We start from the raw sequence: 26,757 nt of genomic DNA on the forward strand, positions 1-26,757 counted from the left end.
TCTTTATTTTAAAGTGTATTTTACCTGATATGAGTATTGCTACTCCAGCTTTCCTTTGATTTCCATTTGCATGGAATATCTTTTTCCATCCCCTCACTTTCAGTCTGTATGTGTCCCTGGGTCTGAAGTGGGTCTCCTGTAGACAGCATATAGATGGGTCTTGTTTTTGTATCCATTCAGCAACCCTGTGTCTTTTGGTTGGAGCACTTAATCCATTCGCGTTTAAGGTAATTATCGATATGTGTGTTCCTATGACCATTTTCTTAATTGTTTTGGGTTTGTTTTTGTAGGTCCTTTTCTTCTCTTGTGTTTCCCACTTAGAGAAGTTCCTTTAACATTTGTTGTAGAGCTGCTTTGGTGGTGCTGAATTCTCTTTGCTTTTGCTTGTCTGTCAAGCTTTTGATTTCTCCATTGAATCTCAATGAGAACCTTGCTGGGTAGAGTAATCTTGGTTGTAGGTTCTTCCCTTTCATCACTTTAAGTATATCATGCCACTCCCTTCTGGCTTGTAGAGTTTCTGCTGAGAAATCAGCTGTTAACATTCTGGGAGTTCCCTTGTATGTTATTTGTCATTTTTCCCTTGCTGCTGTCAATAATTTTTCTTTAATTCTTGCCAAGTTGATTACTATGTGTCTCGGTGTGTTTCTCCTTGGGTTTCTCCTGTATGGGACTCTCTCTGCTTCCTGGACTTGGGTGGCTATTTCCTTCCTGATATTAGGGAAGTTTTTGACTATAATCTCTTCAATATCTTCTCGGGTCCTTTCTCTCTCTCTTCTCCTTCTGGGACCCGTATAATGTGAACGTTGTTGTGTTTAATGTTGTCCCAGAGTTCTCTTAAGCTGTCTTCATTTCTTTTCATTCTTTTTTCTTTATTCTGTTCCGCAGCAGTGAATTCCACCATTCTGTCTTCCAGGTCACTTATCCGTTCTTTTGCCTCAGTTATTCTATTGATTCCTTCTAGTGTGTTGTTTTTTTGTTGTTGTTGTTATTGTATTGTCCATCTCTGTTTGTTTGTTCTTGAATTCTTCTAGATCTCTGTTAAACGTTTCTTGCATCTTCTCGACCTTTGCCTCCATTCTTTTTCTGAGGTCCAGGATCATCTTCACTATCATTATTCTGAATTCTTTTTCTGGAAGGTTGCCTATCTCCATTACATTTAGTTGTTTTTCTGGGGTTTTATCTTGTTCCTTCATCTGCTACATAGCCCTCTGCCTTTTCATCTTGTCTGTCTTTCTGTGAATACGGTTTTTGTTCCACAGGCTGCACGCTTGTAGTTCTTCTTACTGCTGCTCTCTGCCCTCTGGTGGATGAGGCTATCTAAGAGGCTTGTGGAAGTTTCCTGATGGGAGGGACTGGTGGTGGGTAGAGCTGGCTGTGGCATTGGTAGGCAGAGCTCAGTAAAACTTTAATCTGCTTGTCTGCTGATGGGTGGGTCTGGGTTCCCTCCCTGTTAGTTGTTTGGCCTGAAGTGACCCAACACTGGAGCCTACCCAGGCTCTTTGGTGGAGCTAATGGCAGACTCTGGGAGGGCTCATGCCAAGGAATACTTCCCAGAACTTCTGCTGCCAGTGTCCTTGTCCCTTGGTGAGCCACAGCTGTCCCCTGCCTCTGCAGGACACCCACCAACACTAGCAGGTAGATCTGGTTCAGTCTCCTATGGGGGTCACTGCTCCTTCCCCTGGGTCCCAATGCACACACTACTTTGTGTGTGCCCTCCAAGAGTGGAATCTCTCTTTCCCCCAGTCCTGCCAAAGTCCTGCAATCAAATCCCACTAGCCTTCAAAGTCTGAGTCTCTAGGAATTCCTCCTCCCATTGCTGGACCCCCAGGTTGGGAAGCCCGACGAGGGGCTCAGAACCTTCACTCCAGTGGGTGGACTTCTGTGGTATAAGCGTTCTCCAGTTTGTGAGTCACCCACTCAGCAGTGATGGGATTTGATTTTATTGGGATTGTGCCCCTCCTACTGTCTCAGTGCGCCTTCTCCTTTGTCTTTGCATGTGGGGTATCTTTTTTGGTGAGTTCCAGTGTCTTCCTGTCGAAGATTGTTCAGCAGTTAGTTGTGATTCCAGTGTTCTCGAAAGAGGGAGTGAGAGCATGTCCTTCTACTCCGTCATGTTGAACCAAACCTGACTACGGTTTTAAGCAGAATTATGCACTGAGGCCAAAATTCATCAATGACCAATTGCTTTTTTATCAACTTTGTTGCAATATAATTTATGTACAAGATCAGTGGCCAATTTTAAAGTAGTTCTTTAAAACTTAAAAAAAAATTTTTTTTCTTTTGGATTTAGTTTCAGGAGGAAGGAAGTTGACTGGTAAATCCAGACATTCTGGGTGGAGATTTTTTGGTGACATTCCCTATAAATGAACCAGCAGCTGCCTTCAGGGTGTGATAAAGGCCTCAGTGTTTGGAACACTGTGGGGTTCCTCCTCCCCACCTCCAGCTCTTTCTGGCTGGGTCCGGGTGGGTGTGAGAAGTGGTCACTGAAGCGACAGGAGTTGGGTGGAAATGCAAAGCGGGTGTGAAAGCATGAGGTGTACAAGGTGGCAGAGCTGAGCCCAAGTCACATCACTGCCTCTCACTTGCTGTGCAAGCTGTAACAAGCTCCTGGGCATCTCTGAGCGTGCCTCAGTCTCCTCATCTGTAGAATGGCAAGTGTCAGAAGACTGAGGTTTAACTAGCTAATGAGGGGACTTCCCTCATGGTGCAGTGGTTAAGAATCCCCCTGCCAATGCAGGGGACAGGAGTTCGAGCCCTGGTCCAGGAAGATCCCACATGCTGTGGAGAAACTATGCCCGTGGGCCACAACTACTGAGCCTGCACTCTAGAGTCCGCGAGCCACAGCTACTGAAGCCCTCATGCTGCAACTACTGAAGCCCACGTGCCTAGAGCCCATGGTCTGCAGCAAGAGAAGCCAATGCAATGAGAAGCCCATGCACCACAGTGAAGAGTAGACCCTGCTCACTGCAACTAGAGAAAGCCCGTGCACAGCAACGAAGACCCAATGCAGCCATAAATAAATAAATAAAATAAATAAAATAAATAAATAAATAAATAAATAAATAAGCTAATGCACCAAAAGCACCTGCACCGGGGCCTGAACATGGTAGGCACTTAATCAAATCTAATATTGTTCTTACAAGGCTAGAAACTTGCCAACCCTGCACTCCCTGTACTCCTCACCATGCTGTGCTCACTGCCCATTTCTAACTACCCGGTTGGCTCCCCCCAGGCTCTACCTGAGAGCTGTCACCCTGTGTTGTGACCGCAAGGCCCCGACCCACTTGTCTCTGAGCCTACCTGGTTTTTCAAGCTCTGGATCTCTCTCTGTTGGGCATCGTCCTCTTCATGCAGAACCTGAAACTTGGGTGGGCTCACCCTCTCCTTCTGCCTGGAGGCGGCTGTTTCCAACAGCTTCTGCCTCAGGTTGGCCACTTGGTTCTGCAGGCTTGCTATCACGGTGTCTTTGTATTTAGATTCAAGTTCAAAATCGGAGAGACGGCTGACTTCTTTTCCCAGCAGCAGAATTATTTCATCCTGGGTGGAGGCCAGATGGGAAATTTACTAGGTGTGGGTCTGGGTGTAAGGCTGAGCCCATTTAAAGAAAGACAGGAAAAATATGGTATCATTCTTTGGGAAGGTGAGGGCAGGCAGGGAGGGAAAAAGCAGACTTTCAAGGCTATCTCTGTCACTTGGAAAATCTCATAGAGACAAGAATTGGCTTAAAATGAGGTAATTGTATATAGACCCCTGTAATGGATGTCTATACCTCACAGGTACGGAAACTTTCCTTTCCCCGAGAATTAGACTTTCATATTAAGAACAACCATCCCACTTGGGAACTTTTGTTGCTAGAAAGTTTACTTAGAGTGTTTTCATTTATAATATTCAGCCTAGCACACTGGGGACCTAAAAAGGTAGTTAGGAAAACAACATTCTGTTTGACCACATTCTGCCTATAATGAGGGTTATTTGTTTTAACTTAAAACATTCTGAACTATTTGTTTTCCCTTTCCTCTCTTCTAATATTTCCTGCCTCTTTTGGCTATTCATGTATGAATTTTTTCCAGGTAACTCAATCTGGAAAGTAAATGAGACAGGAATACTGATTTATTTGCATGGGCTCATGTAAACTTTTGGCTGGAAAAACAAAATTGCTGGTAGACTGTACCCACAGGTATAATTAACCCTTTCCTCCATCTCTCCAGTGATAAAGCTCTGCAGCCAAAGAATTGGTTAGGTTTTCCAAAAAAGGAAAAAAAAATTCCCCCAAACTTCTCACCAGACGTTATCAATAAAATGTCAGAAAAACTGAAGAAGAAGAAGAAGAAGAAGAAGAAGAAATTCCCCAGAGGCCTTTTCCAAAGCAGTCGCAGGAGGAGGTAAACGGGCAATTTCTGGGCCAGCTCATTCCCAGGAGAGCCGTGCAGTCAGCCTCACGACCTGCTAGCTCCGTGACCTGGGGAAGGACAGGGTCTCGCTCATGAGAAAGCCTGTCTGACACAGCCAGCTGCTGCCAGGGGCCTTCCTTTGGGTCCTTGTGAAAGTTGGTGGCAAAACTTCAAGAGAGAGCATCAGACATATTCCCTACTCCTGGGCAGTTTCCCCTGTTTCACCCTGTTATGATCAGCCAGGTGCTTATTCATTTTTCATGCAACAAACATTCATCGGGCAGCAACTAAGTGCCAGGCCCCGTGCCAGTGCTGGAATATAAGAAGTTTGCAGAGGGCAGTGGACAGCTGTGGGTTCTGCTTTCCTGCTGAGGGTCCCCTTGCCCTTCTTGGAGGGAGTGTTCCTCCTTCCATTTGGTCTGGGTAGGACTGTCAGTCATGTGCCCTGCTCCTTCCTGTCCCACCTCCCCATGTGCATGTGGCCCAAGCTGGTCAATCAGAGATTTCACACATCGATTACAGAGGGAGAGGATCTTGCCTTCTTTTGGATCATGTAGGCATGTTTGCCTGAGTTTGTCTTTTCTAACACACAAAGCCAGCCTTATGAAGAAAGCCAGACACTGAGGGAAACAGAGGGGAGAAGTTGGTAGTGGGGAGGTGTTCTGATGACATTATTCAAGCTCCTGGATCTAGCCATACCTGAAGCTAGTGGCCCTTTAAATTTTCCAATAAGATGAGCTAATCAATGCTCCCCCTCAAGCTAATTTGTTTATTGTCACTTGAAGGAGTCCTGGCAAGTCAGGGTATAAACGACTTATCAAGAGAAAGAATTATTTCTATTATAAATAGAAAAAATGATAAATGGCTTATAAAAATTTTCTATAAATAGAAAAAATTATAGTGGTTGCACTATATTTCCAAGTTAAAATTGAGGCAGGTTGAAAAATGGCTACAAATACTTTGCAGTTTTGCCATCCAGTCTATTTCCCCACCCTCTAGTCTGGGCTGGCCCCGTGACTAGCTTTAACCAACGGAATGGAGTGGAAGTGATGCTGCATGATCTCCAGGCAAGTTCTTACAGGCTGTGCAGCTTCTGCTCTGGCCCCCTGGGAACCCCGAGACCACCGTGCTGTGATGAAAAGGCACATGCACAAAGGGGCGCACCAGTCCAGGCGTCCTGGCTGAGGCCCTAGATGTGGGAAGGAGGCCAATGGAGACCGACCACCAGCCTGGCCAAGCCAGCAGCTTACTGAGGCCGCATGAGTGAGGCCAGGGGACACGAGCAAAGGAACCTTCCAGGTCAACCCATAGATTCTGGGGAATAATGAATTGCTGTTTGAAGCCGCTAAGTTTTGGGATGGCTTGTTACACAGCGATAAATACAGAATCTGAGTGTGGCTTCTCGCCTTTCTGCAACATTTTTCAGAGTCTGGTCCCAGGATGCCTGGGTTGGAACCCCCTGCCTCCTGAAGGTTTGGATTTCCGTGTCTGACAAGAACCCCAGGTAGGTCTGCTCCTCACAAACTCTGAGAATTGCTGCAGGAGCAGGCCCTGGCCCTTAAGGAAAGCGAGATATTATAGACTCCTTCTTTTAGAGTAACTTTCGAGTTGTGTCTAAGTGGGGAGAAATTGACCTGGGCCCTTCCCAGGATGGCTTGAATCCACCTGTTCTGCTCGCATCCCTGCTTTAAACCTCTCTGGTTCTTTAATGAGTCTCTCGGCCCACGCCTCCCTGACTTCAGGGCTCACGTCCTCCTGCAAGGAACGTGTTTTTGCATCACTGTTCCATCACTGAAGGTTGACCAAGTGATTACTGTGTGGGAGTTAGAAGTACCCGCTGAGAAGCTAACCAGACCTCGCTTTGAATCCTAACACTGCTCCTTGCACTGGGCAGCCTTGAACACATTACTGAACCTCTCTGAGATTCAGTTTCCTCATCTGCAAAGTGAGGGTGATGCAATCTTTTTTGAAGATGGTGAAGATTAACGAGCTAATAAATGTCAAGTGTACAGGACATGGCCCAGCACAGAGTAGGTGCTCAGTACCTTGTAGTTGTAGATGTTATTTGGGATAAAGTGAGCAGTGGCCAAACCTGGCTGAATGTCTTGGGAGGAAGAGGTGGTTTCTTGGAAGTAGGAAAAAGGGACAGTCCTTGAGACACAGAGAACAAGAGGCAGTGGCAATCTCTCCATGGTCCCTCTTGCTGCTGTAGCTCTGTGCTTCCCCAAGACCCCTCACCTTATCGTGCTGGGACAGGTCCTGGTCCACAAAAATTTCTCTGTAGGGCCCTGTCCCAGGACTTTCCTCGGCCACTGATTGTTCCGACAGTTCCGCAGCGTTGGTCCACACTAACACACAAGGTCAACAGAGAAGGCAGAGGAGACAGTGAGTTTCCCCAAAGTCTTAAAGAATATTTTCAGATTAACCTTCACATTCATGAGACTTATGCACTGAAAGCATTACAGGAGGACTGGAAAGGGTAAGAGCTGCCTCATTTCTCTTCCCCAGCATTAACTGCACTGATGCACTGTGGTGTGTCTCTTTCCAGACTTTTTTCTATGCTGCATAAGAGCTGAGGACCTTGGGCAAGTCATTTGCTCTCTCTAAGCCTTCGTTTCCACATACATAATTCAGGATCCCTGATAGTCTCTGTTATAAAGAGCTATCTGGAGATTAAATAGAATAATGATATAGAGCAGGGCTTGGCAAACTATGGCCCTGCGGCCAAATCTGGCCTTCTGCCTATGTTTGTAAATAAAGTTTTATTGCAACACAGCTACAGTGATTCATTTACATATTATTTATGGCTGCTTCCCAGCTACAAAGGCAGAGCTGAGTAGTTGCAGCAGAGACCATGTGACCCACAAGTACTACAGTATTTACTCTCTGGCTCTTTACAGGAGAAGTTTGCTGACCCCTCAAGTAGAGCATTTAGCCCTAAACATTAGCTATGTTTGTTTTATTGCAGCCATATCTTTTCAAGAAACAAAAATGCATTTACATGATAGAGATTCTTATCCAGCTTACTTTTCAGCTAACAATATCAAAAACATCTTCCCATGTCAGTATTTGAGGCTGTACTTGGTTCTTTTCCAGGGTAGCATTGGGGTCCATTGTACAAGTGTGCCAAACGTGTTTAACTAGGATCCACTTGATGGCCATTTAAGCTTTCCTATATTTTTTCTTATTTACCCCAGTATTACAAGGCCTTTTTATATGACTTTCAGGGATTATGGCATTGTGTTTGGGGACCCCATTCTGTATCACATCAGACATCTCGCAATTCACTCACATCAACACTGAATACATTTCTTTTTATTGGTGTAGAAACGTTTGTAAAGATTTCTATAATTCTACGTGTGAGATCACTTGGGCCCAAGCAGCGTATTTTAAATTTCCAAGTGAGTATGGTTTCTGGACAGTCACTGCACATTCTTATCTTTTTGTGAAGTGAGAAACTGAACAAATTGTTTTCAGTGGTGATGAAACTTTAATGAGTATTAACATTAATGATGAATGAAGCACTCACTGTCATGTTTGTGGACATTCATCATTTATTCATTTTGCTTCTGTATTTCTTATTTATGCATTTTAGAGTCAAAGATTCCTGCCCCCCAGCCAGGTCTCAAACCTCTTTGTGGACCCCAGAACCTCTAGTGGACATAGCTGATGGCCTGTGGTGCCCAGAGAATGCACAGCCTTGCGTGTTGAATGAGCAGCCCTGGCCACAGTGTTCCCTGGGGCGCGAGGAACAGAAGGGCCTGGAACTTCAGCAGCTGCCCATTTTCTCTCCCTCCACCTCCCCAACTAGGTCCATGATTAGAAAACTTTTATTTGAAGCTCACTGCCCCCATCTGACTCTCTTGGATCCTGAGCAGCAAAGTCCTAACTGACTACAGCAGCAGTGCCTGATAGAGAAATAATGGGAGCTACAGAATGCAATTTTCAATTTTCTAGTAGTCACGTGAAAAAGGTAAAAAGAAGAGAGGAATTTTTTAATGATCAATTTTATTTAACCCAATACATTAAAAAGCATCATTTCAACATGTAATCGACAAAAAATATGGAGATATTTTATATTCTTTTTCTTCGAGGCATGAAGCCTTTGAAATCTGGGGTTTATTTGACACTGATTGCGCATCTCAATTTGGAAACTGAGTTTTCAGGAGGAAGATTTCATCTGTTTTCATATTCCTCAAGAAATCGGCTCTCACTGGAGGAAGGTACTGACTGGCCTGTGTCCCCAGGGAGGGCCTCGGGGTCTGACCCTAACTGGGCCCCTGTCCAGTCTCAGCTTAGAGTTCTGGCGTCTGATGCCATCTCTAGGGGTGACTCCGGCTGCCTCTGCGACCCTGTCGTGGCTGTCTTGAGGGACGCTTCCCTGCAAGATGATGGCCGGAGGGGGGACTTCATCAAACTTACAGAACAGGCTGATCGATGGGGTCCCTTTACTGGGGAAGGTGTGTTTACTCAAAGTCTTTGTGGGGCTAGAATTTGCTCTGAGACTTGCTTTCCTTACACCCAGGCAGGGAGGTGCGGGAGCAGTTACCCCTCACCTGCCGCAAACTTCTTTACCGGCTACTGTTATTTATCAAAAAGAACCTAAGGGCCATGTATGACCAAACCGGCTTAACTCTAGATGCTGGATCCTTCGGAGGTCCCAGTGGGGAGAAGCCCCAGGGAGAGTCGGGAGGGCTGGGGCGGTGGGACGGCGGATATGGGGACGCAGGCACTTTAAGAATTTTCGGGCATGAGCTGTTGGCCAAAAGCCAGGGGAGTTACTTTAATATTTTAACAACCCCCAGCTGTCCTGGTGCGCTCCAATAATCACCAGTCTGCAGGAGGGGCAGTATGTGTGCACCTTAACTGTGTCTTTAAGACATTGTAAGTTGTAAATAAAAGTTAAATAACAATCATGGTTAGGTAATAACTTAATTTTTAAATTTTAATATTTAAAATTTAAATATTAAAATTTTAAAATATATAAATTATTAAGATTGTAAAATTTAAAATTTAAATATTAAAATATTAAATATTTTAATATTTACTGAATGTTCGCTATGCACCAGGCGCTGTGCTCAGCACTTACAGGCAGGATACGATTTCGTCTTCATAACAACCCAGTGAGATAGGCATTATTATTCCCATCTCCATTTTATACGTGAGAGATATGAGGCACAGAGACGTCAAGTCACCTGCTCAAGGACACACAGCTGGTAAGTGGTAGAGTCAAGGGGTGAACCTAAGTTTGTTGGATTCAGAGCCTATGCTTTTAACCACTATGTAGTCAATGTATTGAAGTGGGAAGATGTTTATGACATATTATTGAATTTTAAAAATCAGGTAGGGAATTCCTTGGCAGTCCAGTGATTAGGATTCTGTGCTTCCACTGCAGGGGGCACAGGTTCCATCCCTGGCTGGGGAACAAAGATCCTGCAAGCTGAACGGCACGGCCAAAAAAAGAAAAAAAAACCTAACCTATGTTAGGTTCATATGATCCCATTATTGGGAAAAATATATATATATATATATGAATCAAGATGCTATTTTAATAAGTCACTCCACATATTTTCTTTTCTCAGTATTCTTCCCCACCTCCCATGAGCTCTTGCCATTAAGATTTGGCCTTGGAGCTGACGTTTTATTGCCTTGTGGTAAAGGAAGGATGAGTATTAACTAGAACAGGGTGATTTTTCCCCCAGGCAAAATGATGTTTTGATTTTTGACAATGTCTGGAGACATTTTTGAGTACCACAGTTAGGGCGGTTGGTGGTGGTGGTGTTGCTACTGGTATCTCTGGTGGGTAGGAGTCAGGGATGCTGCTAAACATTCGACAGTGGACAGGACAGATCCTTCAACAAGGAGTTATGCGACCCACCTGTCACTGTGCCAAGATTGAGAAACCCTGACCTGATCTGCAGTAAATAAATCCTTGGCTTTGGGTTTTCAAATAGAATTTTTCAAGTCTAAAGCAAGGTGACAGTCTAACAGTAAACCAATTTAATTGGAAGAGCCCAGCTTTGCTAAGAGAGGAAAGAGCTTTCTCGGAACCCTTAAAAAGAGGTGTTTTCTGTCAAGAGACAGCATGGAGGACTGGAGCACAGAGTTTTCTCTAAAGCGTAGAGTAGAGAGGCCCAGACAGAAAGGAACTCCCCATGACACGGGAAGATGAAAGTCCTTTTCTGAGGATGGCAAGAGTGTCAGGGGAACGAGGGCAAACGTTTGGAAACATGAGACCTGGCTGAGAGGCTGAGGAGATAGAGCCCAGGTAGATGTGAGGGACTCTAAGCCATACGACTCATCCTTCATTTCTCCAGGGGGAATCCAAGTCCTTCAGAGAAGCCCCAAGTTCAGCATGGCACTGGAGAAACCGGTGATTACAGTGGAAAAATTTAAATGGCAGAGTGAAAAAAAGAAAAGAAACAGCCCATGTGCCATGTGTCCAAAGGACACATTAAAAAAAAAACCCCAAAAACCCTGTATATATGTTCATAAGACAGAACATGATGCATACAACAAAATGAATGAATCTCAGAAATACTATGCTGAGTGAAAAAAGCCTTCCACAAAGGAACATGTACTACATGGTTCTGTGTACTTGAGATTCTAGAACAGGAATATCTAATCCATGGCGGGAAAAGAATTCAGAAGAGTGGGTGCCTCTGGGGCCTGGGGCTGGGAATTGACTGGGGAGGGACATGAGGGAACTTTCTGGGGTGATGGTAATGTTCTATATCTTGATAGGAATTTGGGTTACATAGTTGTGCACGACTGGCACAACTCAGTGAGCACATTCAAGGTCTAACACCTTTCAGGGTGTGGTAGCCAGTCTCCAAGATGGCCCCACTGATTCTTGTCTCCTGGTATTCAGACCCTTGCATCATCCTCTCCAATACTGGATGGACTTTATATTAGTTAGCTGGGGCTGCCATAACAAAACACCACAGGAGGTCTTAACAAAAGAAATTCATTTTCTCACAGTTCTGGAGGCTGGAAGTCCAAGATCAAGGTGTGGGCAGGGTTAGGCCTCTCTCCTTGGCTTGCAGACGGCCACCTTCCTGCTGTGTCCTCACATGCCCTTTTCTCTGTGCACGTGCATCCCTGGCGTCTCTCTCTCTCTTCTTACAAGGACACCAGCCCTTGGATTAGGGCCCACCCAATCATCTCATTTTAACTTACTCATCTATTTCAATACACTATCTCCAAATATGGTCACATTCTGCAATATTGGGATTGAGGCCTCAGCATATGCATTTTGGGGGAATGCAATTCAGTCCGTAACAAAGCTTCTCTATGTAACCAAGGATATTGCAGAAATGACACAGTTTGATTCCTGAGGTTAGATCCTAAAAGACATTGCAGCTTCTGCCTCACTCTCTAGGACCACTTGTCTGGAGGAGCTGGCAGCTTGAGGATGCTCAAGCAACGTATGGAGAGGTGCACTTAGTGAAGAACTGAGGCCTCTTACCAAAAGCCATGTGAGTGAACCATCCTAGAGGTGGGTCCTCCAGCCCCAGACAAGCCCCCAGAGGACCACAGCCCAGCCACCACCATTACTGCCACCTCATGGACAAGCCTGAGCAAGAATCCCCCAGCGAAGCCATTCCCAACTTCCTGACTCAGAGAAACTAGGAGATAATAAATGTTTACTTTTGTTTTAGGCCATTACATCCTGCAGTAATTTGTTATGCAACAATAAGTAGCAAATACAGGTTTGGGCACCAGGAGTGGTGGAAAATTTAACAAAAACCCTAAAATGTGGAGTGGTTTGTGATGGAACAGTGGCCAGAAGCTGGAGGACTTTGGCCAAGAGTCTTTGAGAAAGCCTGAATAGTCTTAGTAGAAGCCCGATGGCCTTTGAGGAGGCAGTGAGGGAAGGGTTTCAGAAAAGTGAGGAAAATGTTACTGGGGTTAAGAGATCCTTGTCAGGTGGTGGCAGAAGGTTTTCTAACACGTTGCCTGTGGTCATGAGGAAGGTAGAAAATGTTTGTGATGAGGCTGAGTGGTCAAGCTAAAGAGAGTCCCAGACAGAGTCTTGGAAGGTGCTGCCTGGTTACTTCTTGCTACTTATAGTGAAATGTGAGGGGGAGAGACAGTTAAAGGAAGGGCTGTTAAATCAGGGCAATGCTCTGGGCTTGAAAATTCCCTGCCTCTCCAGGTGGCAAATGAAATATAAGAAACAGGTTCTGGGCAAAAATCAAATCAAGGGCACTCTCAAGAAAACACAGTCCAGAGAAGAAGCTGAGGGTGTGGTTGTAAAATCCTTTGTTAAGAATACAGATCCAGGGCAGTGTCCAAGAGAACCCTTCGGTCAAAGAACTGGGCTTCTAAGAAGCTTCTGTCCTTTGTCAGTCTTTGCAGAAGCCCATGGTGGAAGGGCTTGTGACAAAAAAGTCTGTGGGCATGGTTTTTGCCTGATAGGATGAACCCCAATAAGAAGCACTGCCAACTCAGACTGACAGAGACCCACAAAAGTCAAAGAAGCGTCTGGACCCCCAAGCTTCTACAGGCAGGAAGCAGGCTATAAAACTATGCAGCCACATCCAGGGGACACCTTTCATAGGAAAGGGAGGACGACTCAGAAGGCAGAACTCACGGACCAGGGGCAGAGCCAAGAGCCCTGGAAAGTCATTTCTGGGCAAGAGTTGGACTGAAGCCCAGTCAAGGAACTGCCGATATTTTCCCAGCTGGACTTCAGAACTGCTTTGGGCCAGGGACTCCTGTGTGTTTCCTGTTTTTCTTCTTTTGGAACAAGAGGAGTGTATGTAGCAGTGATGCTATGTCTGTCCCACCAATATGTGCTGGGTGTGTGAGGGACAGACCCTTTGTTCAGAGGTCTTCAGATTTCTGGAAGTAGTACTTGATGAGCTGAACGTAACGTACTACACCCATGAGCCCCATCTGTACCTGGACTTGATTTAGACGAGATTCTGGAATTTGAGCCGATGCTGTTACTGGGGTGAGATTTTGGGGGGCCTCGGGAGAGAGGAGGAGGAGTGTGATTCATTGAGGACCCGAGGGCAGGCTGTGGTAGCCGGCCTCCAAGATGACTGCTGATAATCCCCGCCTCCTGGTCTTCAGGCCCGTGTGTAGTCTTCTCCCACACTGGAGGGTGACGCCCTGGGTAACCATCAGGATATTGCAACAATGACAGAGCATGACTTCTGAGGCTTAGTCACAAGAGATGTTGCCATTTCCATCTTGTCCTCCAGGATCACTTGCTCAGGAGGAGCAGCTGCCGTGTCATGAGAACGCTTGAGCCACTCTCTGGGGAGGCCCATGTGGTGAGGAACCGGGGCCTCCTGCTGACACCCATGTGAGCAGCCGTGTTCGAAGTGGATCCTCTGGCCCAGGTCAAGCCTTCAGATGACTGCAGCCTTACGAGGGATCCTGAGCCACAGCCGTCCTGCTAAGCTGCTGCCAAATTCCTGACCCCACAGAAACCGTATAGATGATAACACATGTTTGATTTTGCTTTAGGCTGCTACGTTTGGGGAGAATTCGTTATGCAATCATGATAACTAATACACATTCTGTGTTCATTTTACATGAAGGAGACAAAAAATGTTGAGTTCTAGTTAATGGTATATGTGCTAAAACATTTAGGGGGAGGACTACAGATGTGTGCTATTTATTTTGAAATGCATCCAAAAAATAAGATGGATTAATGCAGGACAAGAAGGATGGGTAGACAGAAATGTAATAAAGAGTACAGCAAAGTGTTAGCGGTAGAATTAGGAGGAGAGCTGTCTCTATAAAATTCTTTTTGCTTTGCTGTATGCTTGAAAGTTTTCACATTAAAATGCTGGGGGGGGGCTTCCCTGGTGGCGCAGTGTTTGAGAGTCTGCCTGCCAATGCAGGGGACACAGGTTCGAACCCTGGTCTGGGAAGATCCCACATGCCACGGAGCAGCTGGACCCGTGAGCCAAAACTACTGAGCCTGCGCGGCTGGAACTTGTGCTCCGCAACAAGAGAGGCCGCGATGGTTAGAGGCCCGCGCACCGCGATGAAGAGTGGCCCCTGCTCGCCGCAGCTGGAGAAAGCCCTCGCACAGAAGTGAAGACCCAACACAGCCATAAATAAAGAAATAAATAAAATTAAATTTAAAAAAAATGCTGGGGGTAAATGGCTGAGTAATTTCTTAACTTGGGCGGTTGGTACATGAGCGTTCCTTAGACGATGATGATGATGATGTAAACTGCAGAGATACCTTTCATTTGCTCCTTAGTCTGTTTATTTCAGAATAATAACTATTATTTGAATGGCTGAGGGAAGGGACTAGGTGAGTGGTCCTGAGTGAGACCAGGGAAGGGTGTGGAGGCATCGAGAGACCTGGGGACTCAGAGGGGTCTGGGGCTGGGACACAGAAAACAGAGAATGGAACCTTCACACCAGTGGCCACAGAAGAAACCTGGGAATCATGCCAGGGACTAAGTCGACCCAGCTACTCTGCCAGTAAGCCTGGCAAGGCCAAGAGGATGGTGACAGACAGGAAGTCTCCTCCCCAAGTGCCATGAGGCCTTCTGGGGGGGAGGGGGGAGAAGGAAACCCGGATGGCTGTGTGTCCCCAAAGTGACCAGGCTGTGAGTGACAGTCACTGAGATAACCAGCCTTAAATTTGACCGAAAAGTGTTATTTTAGATTAGATTGAATACATAACCTCCGGAGAAATAATTTTCTCCATAAGCCTCAGTCTCCTCTTACCTGTAAAATGGTAATAAAATATTTAAAAACCTCCTAAGGCAAGAGGGATTTCAGTTACCAATATGTCTGTACATCTGAGTTGAAGTATATAAATTTAGATTCTGATACAAATTCATATATATTCATATATATGTACAAACACACACACACACTCACCACAGAGGTACTGACGTGTGCAGATGGGCAGAGCACAGTCTTGGAGGAGTTTGTACCAAAAAGTCAACAGGGAGAATTCTGGTGATAAGGGTGACAGCTTATCTTTTACTGTTTTCTAACTTTCTGCTTATCCCAATTTTTTCACATTTGATTATGTTCTACTTCAGAACCAGAGAACATAAGCAAAAGCCAGAGAAAGACAAATATCATACCATATTGCTTATATGTGGAATCTAAAAAAAAGGTACAAATGAACTTATCTACAAAACAGAGATAGAGTTACAGATGTAGAAAATAAACTTATGGTTACCGGGAATAAGAGGGGGGAGGGATAAATTGGAAGAGAGGGATTGACATACACAATACTATACATAAAGGAGATAACTAAGAAGGACCTACTGGATAGCACAGGGAACTCTCCTCAATACTCTGTAATGGTCTATATGGGAAAAGAATCTAAAAAAGAGTGGATACATGTATATGTTGAACAGATTCAGTGTGCTGCATACCTGAAACTAACACAACACTGTAAATCAACTGCACCTCAATAAAAATTTAAAAAAAAAGGGGAAAGCAGAAACTGAGACCCATCCTCCTAGCAAAAGCCCCTCCCCTAAGCCGCCAAGGAAGCGCCCATGAGTACCTTGCCTGATGATGGGAACGCTGTGGGCGGCTCTGTCCACCTTGAAGGAGAACATCTTCTCGCTGGCACTCACGGGCCGCCTGTGGGAGGCTGGTGGGACCATGGGGGGCTCGGGGGACCCCTGCGACCAGCTCCTCTGCACTGGCGCTGTCCAGATGCCCGGGTAGAAGGGGGTCTGTGTTGGTGAGGGTGACTGGTTCAGTTCCTGGGTGGCCCAAGGTGGCTGTGGCCTTGGCCAAGGTGCTGGGCCCCTCACCCATGGGAAGGAGACCTGCAGGGGCAGACAAGAGGGTCAGGGGAGGTTACGAGCAGCTGGGGTGGTCTTCACCTTTCTGTCCCGGCGACATAATTGCTGCCCTAGATTTCGGCGTATAAGTCACTTCTCCCAAGAATCCCTCCCACACTCTCCCCAAATTTGGGATGGCGGTCCCCACCATGGGTCACCTTGCACACTATCGCACCACCATTTATTGGGTGCAGCCTTCGTGCCAGGCACCCACTCAAGAGATTCACATGCATTACCTCATTTAATACCCCTGATGCTCTGTGATGAGCCCGAGGCTGAGCAAGACCTAGTGACTTTCCCAGGACCACAGATTTGGCAGTGAGCGTCTGAGCTGGTACAACGCCACCTCTGAGCTCTGAGAGGCTGACAGCTTTTTGTCTACCTTGCTCAGCACCGTATCCTCAGCTCCTAGAATAAACCCTTGGCACATACACAGTAGGTCCTTAAATATTGGTTGAAAGAATGAATGAACACATCTCCGAGATTCAAGCCCAGCTCTCCAGGACACACACATCCACACTGTGTGTCTCCCTGGCACTCCCATTCCACCTCTTCCCCCGAAGCCGAGAGCTCTGGGGTGGCAGGCACCCCAACTGGCTCGAAACCCAGCTGGCTCATTAGCCTGTGACCCTCAACATCTGCCACATCTGATTCTTGGCAGACGCTCCATAAATATCTATCGAGGGAACCTTTTTTCATCTGACCCGGCGGAAGATGTCTCTATCTACTTTCATTAGAGAGCACATCAAAATCCATCTACACCGGGAGAAGCAAATGCTGAGAGGTGCTGACACCTGGCTTTTTCTTGGTTAATGCTGTTGTGGCCGTCCCTCCCCGAGCCTAGTGGTTAAACCGTGACATCGTGAATGCTACCATTTATTGTAATTACTCACCGATTTCTCGTGATAGCCCTGAAGGGGAGGAGCTCTCCTTATTCCTAGCTTACAAATGAGGCTTGGAGAGGTTAAGGACTTCACCAAGCTCAGGTGGTGGTGGAGAGGGTGGTGGGACTGGGGTTCTGGAAAGCTCTTTCCCTCTCTGTCTCTCTCTCCCTTCTCTGCCCCAACCCCACCCCCAGTCGCTTGGCAGAAAAAAACACACTTTTCAAGGAAGAAGCTAAGTTCAAAGGTTTGCCGCCTGTGGCGGTCACGTTTCTCTTTCTGCAGACTGCAGACACAGAATGAGAAACAGGACAGAATGCTTCCGAAATAGGAGCACTGGCAGACAGAACTTCCTATAGCTCCAGCTGGATTGTATTCAAGAGGAAGGTTCTCCACTCACTCAGGTTCCCAAACCAGTCTTTTAGCTACAGTCTTTCCCAGCCAAGTCAAGAATCTGGTGAATTCCCCTGAAGACTTTTTTGGAGTCAGGGAGAACACTGTTTGGGAAAATCAAACTCCAATTGCCTGGCAACACCTGGCCCAGCATTTATGATGACACTGGCCCCGTTGAAACCTGTTTCAGGAACGGACTTGGCAGTGTTCCAGAACTCTGTTACCTTATGTGAAGATTCGAATTTCTCTCCACTGTGGGCACCTCAGTCTCCACCTAAGCTTTCTTCCTTTCTCTCCTTTCAGAAGCTGAGGTGTCCTGCTTCTGCCTTGCACTCAATTCTCCATCCATCCTATCCCTTCCCGTCCTCTCCTCTGGGGCTGTCTTGCCTCAATCATTCCTACAACCTTTCCTCATCGATTTAATAAAGATTTATCGAATGAAAGGGCTGAAGGTGGGAAGGGGGAAATTTGAATATGTTTTACCCCCGCCTGATAGAAAACAAATCGAGAGACCACGGGTAGTGTGGAGGAATTCCCTTTTGTGCTGGGATGCTCAGGTAGATGTGCCTCACTGCCCACTAACTGCCAGGGTGCTAAAGGGAGTGCTCATATCTCATGCCTCAAGTGGTTCACTGCCGTAGTGGACAGGCCGCAACCCACCTGGCTCTTCTGGAAATTCCAAGAATCTCCCTCCCAATCTGTCGGCCCATTGCTGTGGGTGGGGCTAAGCAATCAACCAATCACACTCCCTGGACATACTGATTGGTTCAGTGGTGGGGCAAGTGATGCAATCAGAGCCAAGGAGACCCAAGAAGACTTGGCTGGACACCAGGATCTGGAGTGACCTGGTGGGACTTCAGAATGCAGCCAGCATGAGGGAGTGGAGCCCAGACATGGAGAGAGAGAAGCGTTTTATTTATTTTTCAAATTGTGGTAAATAACCTGCAACATAAAATTTATCATCTTAGCCATTTTAAAGTATACAGTTCAGTGGTGTTATGTATAGTCACATTTCTGTGAGATGGATCTCCAGAACTTTTTCGTCTTGCAAAACGTAAACTCTATTAACCATTAGACAACAACTCCCCATTGCCTCCGCCACCCAGCCCGTGGTGACCAACATTCTGTCTCTATGAATTGGACTACTCTAAGTACCAAGTACCTCAAATAAGTGAAATCACATGGTACCTGTCTTTTTGTGACTGGCGTATTTCACTTAGCATAGTGCCCTCAAGGTTCATCCATGTTGTAACATGTCAGAATTTCCTTCTTTTATTTTATTATTTTTGTGTGTGTGTGGTAGGCAGGCCTCTCACTGCTGTGGCCTCTCTCGTTGTGGAGCACAGGCTCCGGACGCGCAGGCTCAGCGGCCATGGCTCACGGGCCCGGCCGCTCCGCGGCATGCGGGATCCTCCCGGACTGGGGCATGAACCCGTGTCCCCTGCATCGGCAGGCGGACTCTCAACCACTGCGCCACCAGGGAAGCCCTTCCTTCATTTTTAAGGCTAAATAATATTCCACCATACAGTTTAGAGTGTATTTTTTTAATCCATTAAGCGTCATGGGCACTTGGGTGGTTTCTACCTCATGGCTATTAGAACTATGCTGCTGTGAACATGGTGGGGAAAATAAGGAAGCTGGTTTTGAGCACTGGCTGGAGTGCTACCCTGAAGTGCTCCATCTCTGAGGCTGGCTAGAGCTGGTTTCTGTTGCTTGCAACACACAGAGCCCGAACGATAGGGCCCCTAGTGGGAAGGAGCCAAAGATGTATAAACGCAGCAGAGACTCCAAGCTCTTCGGGTTTAAAAATTTAAAAATAAAGTTTTTTTTTTTTTCTCTGAAGCATGTTGGTTGAGGGTAGCTTTAGTTGGATGGTTAAAGTTGGTTTTCTCTAGTTTCCCGGCTTGCTTTATCAAAGGGAAGGTCAAGGTTTTCTCAGAAATTGCTGCTGGCAACTACAACGATACAGGCAGGGAGAAAAGCAAACATAAGAAGAAGACTCACATTAAAAGCTAGCTCTGGGCTGTACAGGAAGCATGGGGTCAAGGTCAGTTATCAACAAGTTTGTTTTTATTATTTATTTATTTTAGATTTAATTCTATTTATTTTTGTCTGTGTTGGGTTTTCGTTGCTACGTGCAGGCTTTCTTTAGTTGCCGCGAGCGGGGGGCTACTCTTGTTGTGGTGCGCAGGCTTCTCCTTGTGGTGGCTTCTCTTGTTTCGGAGTGTGGGCTCTAGGCGCATGGGCTGCAGTAGCTGGGGCACATGGGCTCAGAAGTTGTGGCACGTGGGCTCTAGAGCGCAGGCTCAGTAGTTGTGGCGCATGGGCTTAGTTCCTCCACGACATATGGGATCTTCCCAGACCAGGGCTCGAACCTGTGTCCCCTGCACTGGCAGGTGGATTCTTATCCACTGTGTCACCAGGGAAGTCTTCAAGTCTGTTTTTAGAAACTTTAGTTCAAAAATACATGCTAATGCCTTTTCTCTTTCTTTGTGTCTGTTCTCTGACCATATGGTATGTTGCCATGGTTGGGTTTTTAGTTTTGTTTTTGAGGTAGCATATGTGATACTCCTGATTTCTTTTCCATACTACCTTTAAAATAGCAGGTTGGGGCTTCCCTGGTGGTGCAGTGGTTGAGAGTCCGCCTGCCGATGTAGGGAACACGGGTTCGTGCCCTGGTCCGGGAAGATCCCACATGCCACAGAGCGGCTAGGCCCGTGAGACATGGCCGCTGAACCTGCGTGTCTGGAGCCTGTGCTCCGCAACAGGAGAGGCCACAACAGTGAGAGGCCCGTGTACCGAAAAAAAAAAAAAAAGGAGATGTCAACCACCTGGATTAACCATGACCACATCCACGGCTGAATTTATATTAGCTTTAATAAACACAGGTCAATGATTTACTCAAGAAATCACTATCCATTTTTTTTCAGATTATCTATTTGTTCTTTGTGTTATTTCCCCAATATCTGCTTCTAACCCTGAAAAGAGTGTAAGTTGAATGGGACACCCTAAAAAAACTTCGAAGTAGTTTGCACATCGAGTGCCTACAGTACACATGAATTCTGCCAGGAAGCCCTGGAGCCTGCAGAGAAGGTGGAAACTTAGACCTTGCCCTTGGAGAGCTTGTTATGTGCTCTGCCATTTGTAAGTAATTGTGGACAATACAACGACTATGAGCCACTGTGTAGAGAAGCCACAGATGTGCCACAGACTGTGCTGGGCACTTAATGCATGTGGTCTCATCTGATCTCCAGAATAATCTTGCAGGAGGCATTTTACCCCTCATTGTGTGGATTAAGAAACTGAAGCTCAGAGAGGTTAAATGACTTGCCCAACGTCTCACGGCCAGGAAGTGGTGACACAATTTGACTCCAATACCTGTGCTCTTAGGACTTCTAGGTTACTCGAAGTCATGATTTATTACCTGTTTTCCATACTCACAAACGGATCTTAGACGATTGGTTAGTGAATGATAGGATATTTTCCAAGTTAAAAAAAGGAAATGAACATTAGATGGTGTGAAAAAACACAAGACATCGCATGGGCTACTTAGAAATGGGATTTTCTAGGAACACTGACAACTGTCTTATGGAAGTGTTATTCTTTCTGGTACATGCCACGCCCTGGAAGCAGCTCAGAGGACCCCAGACTCCATCCGGGAAGACCTGTGGTATGTTCACTGCTGTACCAGAGGAGTGCTGGGGCCAGCTGGTACCCGCCCACGAGAACTGATTGTTAAATGTCCAGGAATTTTGCCAACTGGTTGAGAAACACAGCCATTAATAAGAATTAACTTACATAAATTTACAATTAAATTATATCAGAAACAATTGGTATACAAACTTAAAAGTCACCCCTTCCTAATTATTTTACTCTATTTTATTATTACCTATGCTCTTGAGGTTATTTCACTCTACTATATGTTTCTGTTGGAAATGTTACATAGTAATGCGTTACCACACCTCTCTTTCCTTCTCTGTATTCAGGGATGTGTCACTGGGAGCTGGAAATTGACCGTGGAGGGCGTATTACACCATAGAAATCAGGAAATGTTATAAATGAGGGCTTGGTTTTTAAAAAGTTTTATAAATAGGTTTAATAATGGTGGTTCATGTAGAGCTTGATTTTGTTTGTTTGTTTGTTTTGTTGATTGCCTAGACTTAAGACGGTAATGGAGAAAATGTTAACAATGCAGATTATACAAAAGCATGTTGTGTCTTAGCCGTTATGTTATGAATAGAGCAAAAAATTGGGGAAACGTTCTTCCAGTATTTAAAAATTATTATCTGATGCAGCAACAAAGTCACTCATGTCACTGATGAACATGTGAAGTTCTAACGTCTTTCTTTTTTCACTTGTATTATTCATAAATCCAAAAATCCAAAAATACCCACCAGTGCTCAGGTTGGGAACTCTCTCATTCGTCAACTGCAATGAGAAATTGGCTATGGATACAAGAGTTCACCTAAAGTCAATGAAAGCATTCTGTGAGACTCAGCTGGCTATATAGAATTTACAAGAAAGAGTACTGTATATCTTGTTACATGGAAAGACTGTGCTACACATTCTTTATATCAGTAAACCTTATGCTATGCATCCATGTACTTTACTTTTCCCAGAGAGCTGGTCATTAAATATTTACCAGCCAATTGCTGGCTGTGCTGGCACCCAGCAGAGTGCCTGCTACTCATGGTAGGTGTTCGCTGACTGAGCTGAACAGTTGGCAAATGGAGTGTAAATAAAAAGCACTTTGATTCTGGGGCTGGGATGGGGAAAACACATGCTAAGCCTGGTGCATCTTGTAACAGCAGAGAGTAAGCAAGTGCCCAAAACGAAAAGGTGGGGAGATGCTCAAGGACACAGCAAGCAATCTGAAAGAGCTCCCAGTGGCCAAGGCTGGAAGAATTTGAGCGATGAACAAGTTAATGAGTATTGGATTATAATTCAAAGTGTAAAATCAGTATACATGGATCCATACTGACATAGATACATTAGTGAGTAAATACATAAAGGAGGGAGAAGAGACCGGCTTCCTTACAGAAGAATTTAACATACATAGATGTGGAGCTTAATTCCCATGGTCTGGAAGGGCCTGGGGGGTAGGGGTGATGGTGGCGAGCAGGGACACTGACCGCAGCATGGAGGAGCCATGGACCTGGAAAGACAGAATGGAGACTAGAAAACATGGCCAGTAGATCTCAGAAGCCAGGAGAGGGTGCTACTTGGTGCCAGGACAAATGGCCTTTATCTCAACAGCTACCGGGGTGTCACCGTAACTCAGAGACGGGTAATAATTCTATGTCCCCAAGAAAAGGGTAAATCATGTACGGGGCTTCAGTGTGAGAAATCAGGGTTATACATTTAGAACACAGAACCGCCAAGTTATACATTATTTTTAGGTTTTGGAACTTAAAAGAATTAAGTCCCTTTGAGCTGTTCAGAAAAGCCATTCGTTTGGGGTTTTCCCAGCTGTGTTAAAGGAGATCTGGCCCATCTAATTTTCCCATTTTCTTGTAAATCTTCAATCTTACGGTTTTTCCTTTCCTTTCAAGTTCTAATCAGCTTCCTGGTCAGTCCATAAAATGGGAAATAGAATCTAATGAGAAAACAGCCGGATTTTTGCAAATAGCTTTTGCTACCCCTAGACTTGGCCTGCTTCAATTCGGTCTTGCCAGATAGAGAGACGGAATGAATGAATGAATGAATGATCATCAACTAAGTTCAGAGAAGGAGCAACGTGGTTCTGATTTGGTAACAAAGGGTGTGGTCTGCCAGAGGAAGCAGGACGCGGCCTGGTTCCTGACCGAGTCTGGGTTCTGTCTCAGCAGGATGCTAAGGGTTCAGCCCGTGCTCCCGTCTCCACCTCCCCCGATGTCATCTGCATCGCCTGTAGACATCTGGTGACAACACAGCCTCAGGGGTCCTTTTGTGTGAGTTTCTGCTGCAGAGGCCGAGCCTGAGGCTGTCTGCTGCCCTGTGCCCTCCACTTCACTGGTCTCGGGAAATCGCCTTTGATATAAAACACCCAGCCTCAGGAGTTCTCATCACATAAGTAAGTCCCCACGGGACCTGTAAGAGCACAGGGTAGAGGAAATCCTACAAGGTCAGGTAGGAGATGACAAAGCTTGACCAGAAAGAGGCTTTGTTCTGAAGGGCACCATACTCTCTGGTCATTCACTCAGTTGCCGGCTTCTCAACCCCCGGTACAGTAAAGCCACATCCTCCTCAAAAACGGGCCCTATTCAGAGGTCCCAGGAACGTGGAAACACCACCCTTCTTGGGGATGGACAACTAAGGCCCAGACTCTGAGCTTCTCATCACACCAGTTCACCACAGGAGAGAAATGAGCAACTCTGCTTCCTTGGAGACTGGCCTGGGACTTTTCCAATGGAAAAGTGGATTATTTGTCATTTTCCTCCTCCCAGATCCCTAGTGGCAAATCCCATTAGCAAGGCTCCACTTAGGCAATAGGAATGCTTCCTAATGTCATGGACATCTTCTTTGTTTTTGCCTCCCCCGCATCCATTTCTTCCATCTTCTGGATGGGCACCTTAATTTTTTTGCAGGGAAGACACCCTTTCCCTGACAATCCTGAGTCCATAGAATTCTGACCCTTCCACCCCAGGGGTGAGACCATAACCCAGGCCTGGCCAATCAGAGCATTCCTTGCCCCTGGCCTCAGTGATTGGTTCAGGGGAAGCCACGTGATCCAAGCCACTGTCAATGAAGATGCTGGCTCTTTCCCTGGAACTGCTACTTTGTAGGGTGCTGGGGCTGCTGGTGGCCACTTTCCTACAGGTGAGGCAAGAGTCTGTCTGAGATTGGGAAGCTAACAGGGAAGAAAGAGTCAGATTCCTGACCATGATTTGGGCGCCTGGATCCAGCTGGGCCTAAGCTGCAGCTTTTGGCCTTTTCAGTTCCATGAGCTTTTTTTTTTTTTTTTTTTTGCTTAGGCTAGTTTTAGTTGGTTTTCTGACACTTGCAAACAATCAAATTTCCTGGACAGTATGCTTACTGAGACTTTAGCATAAGCATCACTATGTACTCAGAGTGAAAGTTGTTTTAAAGGTTATGACATGCTCAAATAAAACCCACCAGACTGTCATCATGCACCAAGTTTACCTTTCAACTTATAAAAGTAAAGCAGCATCTCCAGAGAAGAATGATTTAAGATCAAGGAATCAGTCATAAGACAAGTAGTAAAACGCTGCTTAGAGAAACTTTGATAGATAAATAGTTCTCTAGCTACAGCAGGCTTCAGACTACAAACCCCAAATTTCTGCTTCAAAAGTGACTCAGGGAAGACATTCCATAGTTTCATTTATTTCGTTTTTTGGCCTCGCCGTGCACTTGTGGGATCTTAGTTACCTGACCGGGAATTGAATCCAGGCCCTCAGCAGTGAGAGCACTGAGAGCACTGAGTCCTAACCACTGGACCACCAGGGAATTCCCAACAGTCCACAGTTTTAAAAGAAAACTTTCCAGTTGAAGAAACAGGTAAAATTTATAATATGCATCTGTTGTATATATAATATGTTAATGTCTAGTACATTTATCAGATCCATGTTAATGTAATTATATTATTACTATATTTGCAAATGCATATATATGTGTATGTATATTTAGAACCACATATTTCCAGCTCTTTTTTAAAGAGGTATTGAAAAGCCTGTTCAAAATTTAGTTTTCCAGCTTGTCTGTTTTTTCTTATTCCTCAGTAAACTTAAGCAATTAACCAGCACATTTCCTGGCACACAGTAAGGCTCAATCTGAGTGAGTTCTTTCTCCCCAGCTCCCCCCTCTATTTTAAGTTCTTCTTTTAGAAACCAAGTCAAATGAAAGAGGCAGGACTGCATAGTGTTACAGGCAGAGGCTGGTCAACGTTTTCTGTAGAGCCAGACAGTAAGCATTTCCAGCCCTGTGGGCCATAGGATCTGCCCAGCTTACTCTGCCATTGTAGCCGACAACACAGGCAATACTGAAATGAATGGGATGGCTGTGTTCCCAGGAAACTTTACAGAAACAGGCGATGGACCGCACTTGGCCCTGGGCCATAACGTGCCGACCTCAGGTTAAGACCTTGGGATCCGGCGTCACACAGACTCTGGTCCGGCTCCCGGCTCTGCTCCGTCTCTGGGACCCTGACGAGTGTGTCATTTCTGTGCCTTGTCTGTAAGACACAGGGATACCAACAGCCATTTCTTAGTCTGTGAGAAGTGGGTGAGATAGTGCACCTGAAATGCTGTGAACACGTCCTGGTCCATAATAAATGAGCATAAAACATTAGCCACCAGGTGTGATCACCATCGTCAAAAAAGGAGAAGAAAGGGCGCAACTGAATTTGTCCAGGAACGGCAGCAATATCCCTGGTAGAGAGTTAGTGGGTGGACTTCCCTGGGGGTGCAGTGGTTAAGAATCCGCCTGCCAATGCAGGGGACAGGGATTCGAGCCCTGGTCCAGGAAGATCCCACATGCCGCGGAGCAACTAAGCCCATGGGCCACAACTACTGAGCCTGTGCTCTAGAGCCCGCGAGCCACAACTACTGAGCCCGCGTGACACAACTACTGAAGCCCACGCACCTAGAGCCCATGCTCCGCAACAAGAGAAGCGACCGCAATGAGAAACCCGCGCACTGCAACGAAGGGTAGCCCCCGCTCGCCGCAACTAGAGAAAGCCCGCGTGCATCAACGAAGACCCAACGCAGCCAAAAATAAATAAACAAAATAAATAACATAATTAAAGAAAAAACAGTTAGTGGAGCCAAGGACTTCCCTGGCCGTCCAGTGGTTAAGACTCCACGCTTCCAATGCAGGTGGTGCAGGTTTGATCCCCGGTTGAGGAAGTAAGATCCGGCGTTAGTGCAGCCTAAAAATAAGTTAGTGGAGCCAAACAAGCAAGGAAGCCAGGTAACTGAAAATGCATTTTCTTCTATTATCAGTGGCTTTCGTTTTTACCCACATAATGAATCATCCCCTGTCAGCGTGTGAAATTACAGGTTGGACTGCGAATTGCAAGACCTTCCTTAACCGCTGGGCAGTGAAGGACCTGCCTGGGCTCTCACGGCCCCATGATGCTTCGTGCTAGTAGGAAAAGCCTCCAAAAGACTCAGGAGAGCTGGCTTTTAATCCTGGCTCTGGATCTATAGGACTGATGCCTAACCTTGGGGAAGTCGCTGAAACTCTCTGAGCCTCAGTTTATGCCATGATAGGGGTGGTCCCAGGGACCTCTATAAAAACAACTGAAGGGGGAAAGGGGACCTGGGATTAATGAGTAGCTCCTTGGCAGAAATTGGAAATTGAAGC

At 46.0% G+C, this 26,757-nt stretch overlaps 1 protein-coding gene across 1 annotated transcript in view; it reads right to left on the minus strand.

Moving 5' to 3' along the window:
- Positions 1–26,757, minus strand: part of LOC308610691 (forkhead-associated domain-containing protein 1-like) — a gene marked incomplete at its 3' end in the record, with an annotated part of 101,925 nt that overhangs the window by 49,082 nt on the left and 26,086 nt on the right. Inside the window, exons 3-5 of the mRNA XM_081259733.1 lie at positions 15,895–16,165; positions 6,630–6,739; positions 3,301–3,537 (exon numbers count right to left, since the gene is read on the minus strand). Of these exons, the coding sequence (XP_081115859.1) occupies positions 3,301–3,537; positions 6,630–6,739; positions 15,895–16,165 (618 nt within the window). The remainder of the gene's footprint in view (positions 1–3,300; positions 3,538–6,629; positions 6,740–15,894; positions 16,166–26,757) is intronic.

Source organism: Mesoplodon bidens (assembly GCF_964165515.1).
Source record: "Mesoplodon bidens genome assembly, contig: HAP1_SCAFFOLD_205, whole genome shotgun sequence".
NCBI classification, from domain to species: domain Eukaryota; kingdom Metazoa; phylum Chordata; class Mammalia; order Artiodactyla; family Ziphiidae; genus Mesoplodon; species Mesoplodon bidens.